This window comes from Lupinus angustifolius, chromosome LG07 (genome assembly GCF_001865875.1).
Source record: "Lupinus angustifolius cultivar Tanjil chromosome LG07, LupAngTanjil_v1.0, whole genome shotgun sequence".
Classification (NCBI taxonomy): domain Eukaryota; kingdom Viridiplantae; phylum Streptophyta; class Magnoliopsida; order Fabales; family Fabaceae; genus Lupinus; species Lupinus angustifolius.
The window spans coordinates 15374362-15388934 of record NC_032015.1 but is presented as its reverse complement, the minus strand read 5'-3'; the positions used below and the strand labels follow the sequence as shown (position 1 = coordinate 15388934).

The following is a 14573-nucleotide window of genomic DNA, read 5'->3' as shown; positions in this document are numbered from 1 at the left end:
CTAACTGATCCTAGCTTCACTTGACATAATGCCAAATGAAAAACTGGTAGTATGAAACTGAAGTGGCATTAAAATAAATCTCCAACATTGTGTAAACCAACTTATAACCTTTTTTACCTAAAAAAATGTTCAACATGTTTTCCCTAACTTTGATGTACAAATTCAATTTATCATTTTGATAACATTCTTGACGTCACCTATAGAATAAAATAACCAGTTCTTTTAAACATTTCAGACTACTATCATCAAAATCCAGCAAATAAAACCTCCCAAAACCCCCCACCGAACCTAGCAACGAGATTGAGGAATATAAAATGAATTTTTCTAACCACAAATTACGAAAATGACACCTACTGGCAGTCAAATACCCAGTCATCTTACATGCCTTGATAACTAGTAACGATTATTTTTATTACATAAATCATCTGCAGTTAAAAAAAGACAATTTTCATTACTTACACAAATCAAATAATACATACAATATTGGGAAGCTTAATTTGTAGTCAGAATTTGACTAATGAACATATTCTTCTCATCTTCCCGTACCCATAAATCTCAATTTCTCATAATCTATTTCCCCGTCTATAATATTAAATATACATACATTCTAAGTCAATAATTGCCAGGTATGATTAGGTATATTCTAAACCCTCTTTCTCTTAATACAAAATAGCAAGGTAGACAACATCTGCCCCAAAATGCTACTCCTAAGAGTTGAGAAGTAGAGTAGATCAGTCTCCCTAGCTGCGGAATAAATAAGAGATGGGTAGTCACAGGTTACATACAGGTACATCTGTGATCAACACTCTATACGTAATCGCCGTAATTCAGATTTGAATGTCGAGATAGAACTGAGAGTGCGACGAGCAAGGCTGCGTATGTCCTCTCGGGAACAATCCCGTGAAATCCGGACAAGCTCCCAAAGAGCACCTCCACTAATCATGTCTTTTGCATTTACTTCTGCAATGTTTATTATAAATCTCAATTGCTTAAAGTTTAACAAGAATGTGTTTGACATAAAACTCAGCATGACGAGAAGTTCGAATTACCATGTTGTGCCAAGTGGCAGAGTGCAAGCTCAATGTGACGCTTGATTGGGGCAGCTTCATTATTAGCATTTTGTACTATCCACGGAAGTGCACCATCTTCTATCAAAAACGATCTGGTATTTGTTATCCCTGTGAGTTCAAAATATAACTATCAGGCTACAGACAAAACATGTTGATCTCACTGCTTTCATTTTGATGCTAGAAATGTTTTTGGCGGATTTGTGAGAAGTGCAGTGTATGAGGGAAATTGATGGCAATGGCTACCTTAGAAACATAAAATTAACCTTTTAAAGTTAATCATTGGAGGAATGACATTTTGGTAGGAGTTGCTGTGTAACAACTTTGTCCATTTTCTATGTAATTCAAGATATATTCACTTTTAACACTCTCACCATTGTTATCAAATAGTAAAGATGGGGAAAATGAACCTTGACTAGAAGCTCGAGACTCGCATTTTGCAAAGTTTGCAATTCCTCGTGCAACTTGAGAAAGAACATCAGGATGTCCGCATCTTACAATTCCCAGTAAAGCCGTGATACCTCCCTGAGATCTTAGCTTTGTCAATATCTTATCTGCATGAAGAACAAAAAAGCAATTATGGATAAATTTCAAAAGGACATCTAGTGGTAGAAATACAGATATAGTTGTGATTATCAATCTAAAATCTATGACAGCACAATTCTATAATATGCCTTACACAGAAACACTTGAATGGAGAACATTGACATTAAGGAAGCACCATTTTTATATAACATGATTATTCACCAAACAAATTTCATAGTAGAAACAATACCCTAGTAATCTCTAAAGAAGAAAAATTATATACACTGACAGAGTAAGAGTTCTATACATTATCAGTTCATTATTCATCATACATTTCTAATAATCATTGACTCTTCAAAAAAAGAAAGTAATACAATAAATGCTGGACAATATAGTGACTGTGTATAAATCTTTACACTGAGAGTGTATAGATATTACACTCATCTCTAAAATAGAAAGTCACAAACATTTAAACTACGTATATTTTGTAAAGTTATACATAGAAAATTATTTGTAAAGACAATGCAAATCATTCAGGATTAATAGCCAATCAAGGCATCAAAATTGGGCATTCATAAACACATTAGTACATTACACCCAACTTGATGTGCCTTTAACTAATTAATCCAACGCTTTATTTGATAACTAAAAAACTTAGCAACACAAATGATTAGAAAACAATAATATATACCATTTCCACATAGGTTAGCAATTGCCCCAGCAACCATACGAAGAGTTTGTGGATCTTCAGCATCAGATGCAGTCATTGATAACAGAGTAACTCCTCCTTCAGCCATTATAAGTTCTTGATTTGCTTCTGAATTGACACAAATGAAAGCAACACAATATCAATACTAACATCAGCTACATGCAAAACCACAAAAAATTGTACTAGGACCCCCAAAGTATGAAGAAAGATCCTGCTATTTAAATCATTTTGAAAAAAGCAAATAGTTTATGATTAGGGATCACCATTCATAGCAAGATTGGCAATTGCCCCAGCAGCTACTCTTCGCACAGTTTCATCCTCATATCTTCTAAGAAGCATAAGCAAGGAAGTAAGACCGCCAGCTTCAACTATTCTCTTTTGATTAGCCTCTGCATATTACATTGAGATAAATTACTAAAAAAGATCCGACATATAACAAAAGAGAGATTATAAACACAGAACACGCCTTAAAAAAATTTAGAAGACCAATAGGTACCATAATAAAATAAATCTATTCAGCATATGTAAGACAATCTCAGGACCGTCTAACATAAAACTGGCAGTACAAAATAGAACATTAAATAACAGTTATTGAAGAGACTAGCTACTACCTTCAGCTGCTAGGTTGGCCACCACTTTCACAGCATGAATTCGTACATTGGCATCATCTGACTCCAGTAAGGACAAAATCTTTTGCAACCCAACTGTTCAAAGAATGTGTCATAAACATGTGGATGATGTAAAGTTTCAATTATAACTAAAACAACTTCCCACACCTTGCTCAAAGAGCGTAGCCACAGATGACTTCTGATCATTCCCAGTGTCTTTGAATTGGGAAAGTCTAACTTGAGCCGTGGAAGAATCTGTGGCAGAAAATGCATTCCCAAAGCTGCCACTGTCCAAACACCTTCTCATCTATGGAACATAACATTAAATCTCTTGTGTCAAAGTTATACTAGAAAGAACAAGATAACTAAAAACTAGAGGCTATGAAGAGGCTAAAAATAAAATAAAAACCTTCATTTCATAACAATTATTAACAGTAACCAGTTTCAATGTGCCATCCAAACTTTCCAAAATTTAAAATGAAGTTTGCAATGTAAATGTGTCAAGACACACCACAATCCAGTTTCTGGTGCTCCTACATTTTCTGTTCTAGTATTTAAAAATTCCACAAGTCCTAATAACAATAACCACTGCACCATCATGTCGTTTTTGGCATTTGAGAGAAAAGGTTAATTTAATGTATGTATATGAACTTAAGTTTGTTAGAAAGGGTTATGTTTATGATCTTTATTAGGTGTTCTAGTCATGTTTATCTCAAGGAATTTCTACAACTGGTACTCATTGATGCTGAAAAAGTTTATGGTTTTTTTAGCAAATCTGTATTTCTCGATATTGGAGCATTTTTTATCATCCCAGCCTATACTACACTAGTACTTACACTCATTGATTTCTAATAACTTCTCTTGCATTAAAAAGTCATGTCTTTTAATTACTAATTAGGTAGGGACTTGCGTTTACAATGTCTACATGGATAAAAAGACGACTAACATATCTATTATTAATAGGCTAAACACCACTGCAAAGTCAATGCATAGAATCCTATCTAACACTTATTATCACCCTCAAATCAATGTAAAACAAATACCTGGTCAGCTTCAAAGTTTAATTGTAATAATTGACTTCTTAATATAATTATTTCTTCTTCAAGTTTTTTTTTCTGATTAGCCTCATCCTCCAGGATTTTGCGAAGCTTTATATTCTCCATATCGCCCCCTCCTGCCTAGTACCAAAAAAAGTTTCCAACATACCAGTATTTCAGGGTTGGAGAAAAAAGAACACAGAAGTTTTCCATTTAACTGAAACTCACCTCTAAATGTGTGTATCTCTCCAGCTGACGTTTTAGATTTTCTAACTCTTCTTCAGCAGCCTTTCTTCGGTTGCTTTCAGTTTCGAGCAGCATTTTGACCTCAGCAACTTTATCTTGAGAAGATGCTGCAGGCCCCTGTCCCAACAAGGCAAAACCAGCAACATAAATACGCACAAAAAATAAAACAGAAAGGGGGGATGTAAATATAATGCCAATAGGCACTAGCTATACTATATTTACAAGCCAATTTTCACAGCATAAACTTTAACATTGTGACCAGTCATTAGTGACAATTGAAGGGCAGTCTAGTGCACCATGCTCCCACTTAGTGGGGTGTGGGGAGAGTAGATGTATGCAGCCTTACCCATGCAGGTAAAAAGACTGTTTCTAGGATTTGAACCAGTGTTATAAATACCATACCGGTCCGATACTAGTATGGTTGTATAGCAGTTCAACCGGTGGTTCACTAATTAAATCGCATACCGGTAAAGTTAGATATACATTTATACTATACTAACATTAATGTTGAAAAATCACTAAAGAAGACAATAATTACTTTTATTTTCATTAAAAAATTAATTTTAAATGACTAGTATAATTGTTGTACTGTACCGGTATTAGGCCTAGTTCACCGGTTTACCGATCGAACCAGACAACACGAACCGGTTTTTACATCACTGATTTGAATCGATGTCACAAGGCAAACAACCTTACAGTTGTGCTGAGACTCACCCTCTTTTTCCCAATAATTTATTTTAAAAATAAAGTATTTTCTCATATCTATCATTTTATCTTCATCAATGTTCTGCAAAGGTAGCTATTTCAAGTTGACAAGATAAAAAGAATAAGTTGATTATATAGTGGCATCCAAAAATTTGTTTCTAGTCTCATGTTCTAATGATTTTTCTTCTATTTTCTAAGGTCAAATGTAGGGAATTTATTACTTAACTACTAACTTATGTAAACTACATATTCAAATTCCAAATCTGTGAAAAAATACTTTATACATTCAAAAGCAAACTTTTCAAAACACTAACGTACCCAAGAATAAGGGTTCAAAAGAAACTGACAATAAGACATATGTCATTATCTCAAAAAAATTAACCATTAAACAAGGAAATAGAAACTGAATCCACATTCGAAATTACAGAATAGCTAATTTTGTTTAAGTAGAATTAGAAAAATTCAGATTAACTACTTTATCCTAAAAGCTACCACGTGGAGGAAGGGTTGCCCAAGTCATTATGAATGGTGTTATGGTTTTTACTTATACTCGGCCAATGTGGCAACACTTAAAAAATAGGAATACCTGTCCAGGATCAGCCACAAAACCATTGCTGTCATGTCTTTCTTGATTCAAAACCAACTTCTGCTCCAGCTCCTTTACCAATTCCATGTATTCCATTTGGCTTTTCAATCTCTCTTTCTACAGGGTACAAATTCCATAATAGACATTATGTAAAGATTAAAGGTGTCATTTAAAATAAAATAAAAATTTAGCCACAGATGCCTAAACCTTGTTAATCAGTCAAGAAAATCTGAGATACAGATGCCTAAACCTTGTTAATCATATTCCAGCCACGCAGAAATTCCATTAAACACTTCTTATTCTTATCCTTAAAAGGCACAAGCGAGTAGATTTCTATACAAAATAACACTCAACAGAGCCCCATCCTTCCTCAACAAGACAGGAATTCTTCTTGACCTAGTCATAACCCAGAAATACTGTATATAGATCCTATTCACAGTACTAAAATATGGAACAACACCATAAATCAATTCTAAAGAGTTAAAGCATAAAGAGCCTGCATGACATAGTTTAACAATTAAAACCCTCGCCTATCCAGCATTATGCATAAATTTATAAAACATATGAAGACTAGAGTACGTTATTTAAAATATAAAGGTAGGTCAAGACAACTTTGATATAGATATATAACAAACCTCTAATGCATCTGCAAAATTCCTCTCAACCTCAGCAATATGACATTGTGCCTCAAAATTTATTTTTTCAACTTCATCTTCAAATGTTTTCTGCTGCCTTTCATTTTCTGCAATAAGTTTATCTAACTGGACCTCAAGGCTCCGAGACAAACTTTTATAATCAAACTCCTCCTTTATTTTCAGCATATTCTCAACTTTCATGGCCTGATACGTAAAACACACAACAATCCATTTGTCATGCAGGCTGATCACCATCAATTGTCAACAAAGCTTTCCATTTAAATTCAAAATATAATAATAACAAGATACTTAAAAGAGACAATGCCAGCAACAAGTCAATCAAATTCTGTGATGAGTTCACTAAGAATAAAAACATCAAATTTTTAAAGGAAAATTAACTAGACCAGATGCACAAATTAAGATACAAACAAGAGTATGCAGGGGAACGGAGAATAAAACAAACAACAACCAAAGCCTTAATCCTATTAAGTGAAGTCGGTTACATGAATCGGACGACCCCATAATATTCTATCAAAAATCATTTTCATTGATAAAGCATTGATCTTTAAATTTTCCCTAATCATTTCATCTACGGTGTTTCTTGGTCTCCTCCTTTCTCTAGAAATTGGACTAACCTCCATTTTATCTATTATTTTTACTAGGACTTCTAACGGTCTCCTCCACACATATCCAAACCACCTAAGGTGCGATTTTACAATATTTTTATAATAAGAACTACTCCAACTTTCTCCTTAATGAATTCATTTTTAATCCTATGTTGTCTAGCGTATTCATTCATCGAGCACAACATCTTCAGCTCTACTATATTTTAACATCCAACACTCAATCTCATATAATATTACGGGTCTTATAGTTGTGTTGTAAAACTTTCCCTTAAGCATGGGTGACATTTTTCTATCACATATGACACCTAAGGCACTCTGCCACATATAGTTGCGCGGTAAAAGTTCTTAATCGTGTTATATGATTGACCTAAAATACTTAAATCTAGTGAGTTGTGGTATGGTATGATCTCTAATCTTTACCTCTATAGTAGGGATGTCTGCCTCTTACTAAACTTACACTGAATATATTCCGTCTTAATTCGACTTATACGAAAGTTATGTTCTTCTAAAGCTTGTCTCCACATATCTAGCTTCCCAATGAATTCCCCTCTCGGGTGGGACCCTTGGTGTAATCCTACAGCAATAGGAAAATATTCATAAACCCTATCTCGTGTTCTCACACTGGTCTTGACCCCATCATAGATATCATGAGATTGTTCGAATATAAATAATTTGAACACCTTTCTTCTCTAGAGCTTTACATAGTACTTACGTAGGCACCTTATCATACACGGATACACCTCCAAATCAATGAAACCATATGCAAGTCTCTTTGGTTCCTTTGGTATCTTTCCATCATATATCGTATCAATTGTCGCAACATGTATGTAGCCTTCATGGTTATACAACCTTCATGGTTGACCTCCCCGATATAAAACTAAATTGATTTTTATTGATATGCATCTCTTGTTTCAACCCCTGCTCAATTATCCTCTCCAATAGCTTCATAGTATGGCTCATGAGCATAATCTCCATATAATTTGCATAATTTTGTATACAACCCTTGTTCTTATAAATAGAGAATAAAATATTTCTCCTCTACTCACCTAGAATCTTTTTAGTCTCATGATATTACTAAACAACTTTGTGAGCCAACTAAGGTCTTGCTCTCCTAGAACCTTCCGGCCATAATAGGCATATTATCTGGTCCAACCACTTTTTCATTCTCCATCTTTCTTAAGCTTTTTTCACCTCCAACTCCTGAATTCTACGATAAAATGTACCATTTTGATCCTCTTTTGTGTTTAGTCTATCAGAAAGCAGGGAATCATGTCCTTCATTGAAAAGCTTGTAAAAATAGTTCTTCCATCTTTTCTTAATATATGTCATTCATCATGACTTTTCTATCTACTTGCTATTGGTTTACCAAATGCTACCTAAGAATGACTTTTTGAAATACTTCCCAAAATTGACATAAAAATACTAACATAAAAAAATATATACATACCATGAAACAGCCATGTAAGACATACAAATTTAATAATGATATGTGGTGCATATTATATAAATATAAAATGTACATTAGAGTAAAGATAAATGGATATGAAACCTGACCCTTTGGCCAAACAATATGGTACTAGAAGTCTCTCCTCTATGGCGTGGAGATGGGCCAATAGTCACAATCAATGAAGTCCTAGCTGTGCCTGCAAATGATTGGAAACATAAAGCAGTGAACACCTAGAGGGATGCTGGTGTCAACAGATAGGAATAATGTCCAAGGATGAGTAATGTTTGGTTCACATCTCTAGGAGTCACATCTCCTTCACAACTACTGAGATGACAGAATCATAGTGTAAATCTGTAAATATCATATAATAAAAACTAAGCAGATGTGAGGTGAGGTGTATGTACCACTACACGCCTATCAAGTCAAGGATTTGACAAACCAATTTTGTAAAACATAAAAGACATTTAACTAAAATACTTGATCACACTAATATTCATAACTGCAAGCTGATAATATATCTAACAAAACAGATTAAAGAATCTTACCTCCAAAAGAATCTCGGAGCATCCTGGTAAGCTTTGAATCGCGAAATGGAACATGATTGCTGTTCTCAGCTAGAGCATTAATACATTTCCCCAGTGAACTAAGTGAAAGATTGATATATTTTGCTTCCTCTAGCATATGCCCTTCACTACCTGGGGGTGAAAAAGAAAAGAAGCGAAAGTTTCAGCACATACCAACCTAGGTAGTCAATAGCACGCTATAGCACCGTAATAGCGGAGTGTAGCAGTGTTTTCAACCATTACCCATGACGCCGTAGTGGATAGCAGTGCAGATGGCCGTAGCGCCTATAACGGGTCAAATAGCGGCAAAATTATAGGTCAAATAACGGGTCATGAACCGCTACATGTTTTACTGCGAGTGAAACCTTAATTTTAGAGAAGAAAAATCCTTTTTGCTTATCTTTTTAATAGGTGGCTGGTTTTTCCCTAGGGTTTTAGGTAATTTAACCTCTCATTTTTCCCCTTCTACTTAACATGTTGATTTTCCTAGGCCATGTGATTTTTACTCAGTCATACCTTTCTTCTTCCTTTTCTTTCTTCTTCCTAATTCCAATACCATGTTAGGCTACTTAGATGTTCTTCATTAGCATAGAACAAAATTGCAAGGCTTCCTTCCTAATTCATGAACATACTCTGTCTTTTCTTAACAAGATTTTTTCTTAGTTCCTGATTGTTTGCCCCATCATCTCTTTATTGATTCTCTTATCAAACTGATTGAACCTAGTTGACATCATCTTCGCATGGTTCAATTTCATGAGATACAATTCTGTTCTGGCCTCACACTTCGATCAGCTCTAGAACCTTTAATACTTTTATCTTGATTATTAGTTAGAAATGTTTCTTTAATATGATCTATTTTAGTATTATATATGTAGGCTATAAATTACTTATATATTTTTTTCTTAGTTATAGCGGTTGTCCCGCTATCCCACTATAGTGTTTTTGGGGTCGGCCGCTATCTGCAATTGACTACCTAGATACCAACTTATTCACATAACCTACCAAACCGACGAATTTAAGGACATGACCAATGAACATGTGAATTTCAAAAGCAAAAAAAAAACAAGGAAAATTAGTATGTAGCACTTAGCACTCTATATTTCCATAATTGCTTTTTAAAAACAATGCACAATTAATATTTCTCGATATTTACATTCCAATATACAAAACTGCTATTACATTAAATGATGTGTGCACAATAACAATTCATCATACAATACATAACTGATAGCATAGAGAAAAATGCAAGTTACAAAGTTATGTTCATGAATGATAAAGAGATTCACCTACGTACAAAAGTCACTTAAACTTTTTTAATTCTTTCGAGACTCAACTTTTAAAATGTAAGGGACCAAAGACATTCAGGGTTCTATAAAATAGAAATGTTCACAATTTCCAGCAGCAGATCACGAGACACTGGCACACTGTATGCATACAAACATGACAAGTGCTTCATGGAGAAGCTACTTGCAGACAAGAATCGTTGATTCATGACATGTTACACAAATATTCTGCTCAGTGTATACCTGACTTATGGATACGCTCTGAACCTGCTAAATCTACCACAACCAGCTTGCTCTTCCGAACAAGTGGTTTTGGATGTTTAGTCAAATGGGAACCATCACCATTTTCACTAGATACAATATCTTCACTTTCCATGACAGATCTCCTAATATATACCTGCATGAGAAAGGATAACTTCATCAAGAAATGGCTAAATGGATTTCTGGATTCATGGCATATGAAATAAAAATATATGAAACATAGTTTATTATTTTACCATCAGAATAGCATGACTACGAGAAGATTCAGTATTCAACTTTGTATTAGCAGCAATTCGATGTGTTTCCCCTATTCTTAACAACTCCAAAAAACACTGTTGGTCTCGGACTTCTACAAGTGTTGCGCCAGGTAAAGATACATCACCATTCCTTGGATCTTCCACTATAGGGATATTATCATTTGCTGGATTAAGCAAGTCCTGGAGAGTTTCCATGTAAAGCTACACGTTTTGAAGGAAAAGTATGATTAAACATTCCCCTGAACTTATAATGGCCTAGAGAAGTGTTATATAAGCAAACAACAATCACAAGATCTATCAAGCAAAATAGGATGAATCTTAACATATACAAGAAGATGAAAATGAATGGAGATTGTGCAAAATGCAGTAAACCACAAAAGTGTACAACCTGAAGATACGAGACAGTGACAGAATCAGTATTTAGGGATAAGTTGGCAAAAATATCCTCCATGGAACGAACCATGATACCACGATTAGAGGTGTCTCCTTCCCCCAATTGTCCAAGAGTAAAAGTTTTCCCGGTCCCAGTTTGACCATAAGCCATCACTGTCCCATTATAACCATCAAGAACACTCTACAAACCAGATATCAAACACATAAGTTACACAACATTGATAACAATATCATTGTGCCTTGATGGAAACAGTACATTAAGTATAAACAGTTCAAAACTAGGAGTTATGTTTGTCAACTATAAATCACTCTACTATAAAGCAGAAATAGATAGCGATACTTCAATACAGAGGATATTCATGAACAATTAAGACATGCACCATTACAACAGACCTCCACAACTGGCTTAGCCACAACTTCATATACACGTTTCTGTGATGCAAATTCTGTAAGCACTTCATCAAACTCATATGTGTCTGAATCCCAATTGTTTCTACGAAGTTTCAATCTTTTAAGCTGAAGGAGAGTAAAAATACATCAGACATCATACAAGGCTTAGGTATAAAGAAATCTAAAAAGTACTTCTAATTATGCAAGATACAAAATCTACAAATAGATAGTTGACCAAATAAACTAAATGCACCTCTGGCTGCAATTCGACACAATCAGCAAAATCAGCATCAGCCACCATTTCTTCAGCATTTCGAGGCCTCAATCTTACAGCCACTCGAACTCTTCCAGGCACTGTACACAATGATCCGGGTAACAAATGTAGAAATATCACCACACCACATAGCACAATAAAGAAAAGAGATTTGAGCAGTCACTTTGTTTACAAGAACTGGGTTTCATTCAAAATAAAAATAAGTGCCATTAAACCTTATACCATTCTCATGCAATAAATAATAAAGTTAACTCACAACGTGTTCTTCTCTTACTTAAATGGCAAAAACTTCAAATGTGCATAAACACAAGATATAGTGGAAGTGTGGAACAATTAGCAACTAAGGTGCTATTTTTGCGCTGTCTTTCATAAAATGAAGATATAGCCTATCCGGATCTAGAGATTAGGAGTTCTAATATCATTGGTTATTTTGCCTTTTCTTAATGTGGTTCGGAGGTTGAAGCTACCAACATCTTAAATCACTTCCCACAGCAAGAATTGAAAAACAAATTACAATAGATAATTTGATTTACATCGGAGATGCCTGCTTAATTGAATATAAACTATCAAAATATAGTTCATTTTTCCTTTTAGAAAAGATACTCTCCATTTGAATTTACAAGGAGATAAGGGATGGAAAGATGAGACGTAATCCATAGAAGCAACAAGAATAAATAAGGCACACGTCACACCAAGTTAAAGGGGTTAACATAAAGAACGTGAACAAGCACAAAAGAAGTGAAGAGACATTGAGACAATCACAACAAAACACAAAGGAAGCGCTCAAAACAAACAGGTATAGGGTCCTCTAAAATGAGCAACTGAGGATGTATCTACCTTTAGATCATCGACTAGGTTGAGATATCTACACACATTATCAAATCAAAGGTGGATAAACCCATCCTTACTCATTGAGAGACAAATTCACTTCAAAGGAGCCTTATCCAAACAAATGATTGCTATATAGTGGAAACCTTCGAAAATAAACATTTTATACTACCACTTAAACCATTCTTTATTTAAAAAGGTTTTCCCCCATTGTACTTGTAATACCACGTAAGAAAACAGAAAGAGAAGACGAGAGAGAGGAGAGAAAATGAAATCTTTTAGAGAATTTTATTATCTTCGATCTGATTAAAAGAGAAGCAAAGAGCTACTTATATAGTAGCTGAAATACAAGCTAAAGGCTAAACAGATTTGGCATACACTCAATCTGTTATAACAAACTAACTGATTGACTAAAGTAGCTATATTCTAATAAAACCTTACCGGGTAAAAAACACAAAAAGTTACTTGCCATTTTTATGAACATATCTTGCACTCACATCTTCATCCCAAACTATAATGCCACAATATACCCGGATCCATAGTAACCAAATTCTCACAATAACCCTAGGAACGGCATGCCAGTCTTCGAATTGCATATGGAAATTACAGACCGCATCACATGATGCGGCCACAATATTAGAGTTATGGTGACAGTCACAACCGCATCACACCATAATTGCGGTGTGACACCAAAGCATAATGATGCGGCCGCAACAAACCACAACACAACCACATTTCAATCGCATTGGACCGTATCGAATTCAAAAATATATTTTTAATCACAAAATAATTCACACCACAACGGCCGCAATGATCACAATTGCAGTAACCGCAACCACGACCACACAAACACTGAACCAGATGGTAAAAAGTGACAAATGCTTATTGTACCACATCTGTGTACCAAGAGCTCGCCCAACCTCGTAATTAAGCCCAGATCTAGAACACAGCCAGGGTGATGCCTAGCAATATGCATTATACTTATTGAACATATGGTTGGTTGGTCCTATTTCACATGATAGCTTTCTAATTCATCATTCCAAAAGGTTAAACATTTCCAGAAAATAAAAACAGATTAACACATTATTGAACACTTCCACAGCAGAAAAATGTAACCACCAAACGGTGCCATATATAAATAAGAGTCCCCACTTCCTTCTTCAGTAATAATAATTAGGTCAAATGAAAGTCAAAATCATGCACACATAGTATTATACTTCATTATTATAATTATTATTGGGGTTGCATTTTCTCTCTCTAGAGGAGTTGGTGGTAGTTGGGACTAACCGGCATCGCCGTTTCTGGAGGGTGTGGTGCTGCGACGGAGGGTAGCAGATCCTTGCGGCGGGCGGGGCTTGATGGGGCGATCGAACTTGGCGCTTCCACGTTGGGCGGCGTTACTGCGGTGGAGGTTTGAAGACATTGGATCGGGTGAGAGGACAAAACGGCAAGTGGGTTTGGGAAATAAAAGGAAAGGAGGTGAGTGTCACTCGCGAGTGGATGGTGGATTGGGCGTGGGACCCAATATGAATAAACACGGAGAGACAATGTCACTGTTGCGGTTATGGTTGAGCAAGAACACTCGTGTTGTTAATAGTGTTCTGAACCGGTTATATAGTGGTATAATGTTTATGGAAGAGATGGTGAATTAAATAGATAATTTAGAATATTCAATTAGAAGTATAAATTGTAAAATAATATTGGCATAAAATAAAGAGTTAAGGAGTGAGAGATTCATATTACTATGTATATTATTGGTTCGTTTTTTTCGTTTATTCCTTTTCAAATTCAAGAAATTTTCACTATGTAATCAAATGTTCATATAAACATTAAACTAAGATTCTTTAGAACATTTAATTCCCAAAAGAAAACATGTCACTTTCTTTTTGTACAATTATTCACTAAACCCTATGGAGACTCTTTGATTTAGTAGAGTAGAAGAAGACATTCTGAATAGCTAAGGAATTTTGCACTGAATCTATGATATTAGAATCCTTGTTAAGAAATCTTTATGAGCAATATCACACTAGGCTCTAAGTTTTAAGAAAATATGAAAAGTGTAGAAATTTTCATCTGAAGATTTTCTAAACAATTTGTGATTCTTGACTGTTCTCAATTGTCATAAACTTAGGA

General features: G+C 34.9%; 1 protein-coding gene across 1 annotated transcript; it reads right to left on the bottom strand.

The window, feature by feature from the left end:
• On the bottom strand, positions 425–14052 carry LOC109352464 (kinesin-like protein KIN-UB). Its single transcript, XM_019594463.1, has 19 exons — positions 13728–14052; positions 11592–11692; positions 11342–11464; positions 10944–11129; positions 10535–10756; positions 10281–10434; positions 8737–8886; positions 8299–8387; positions 6119–6322; positions 5484–5600; positions 4175–4309; positions 3953–4087; positions 3078–3216; positions 2913–3005; positions 2565–2690; positions 2284–2409; positions 1478–1621; positions 1050–1178; positions 425–960 (listed from the first exon to the last, which is right to left on the bottom strand). Exons 1-19 carry the CDS (start codon positions 13861–13863, stop codon positions 800–802), a joined length of 2670 nt encoding a protein of 889 aa, XP_019450008.1. The 5' UTR covers positions 13864–14052; the 3' UTR covers positions 425–799.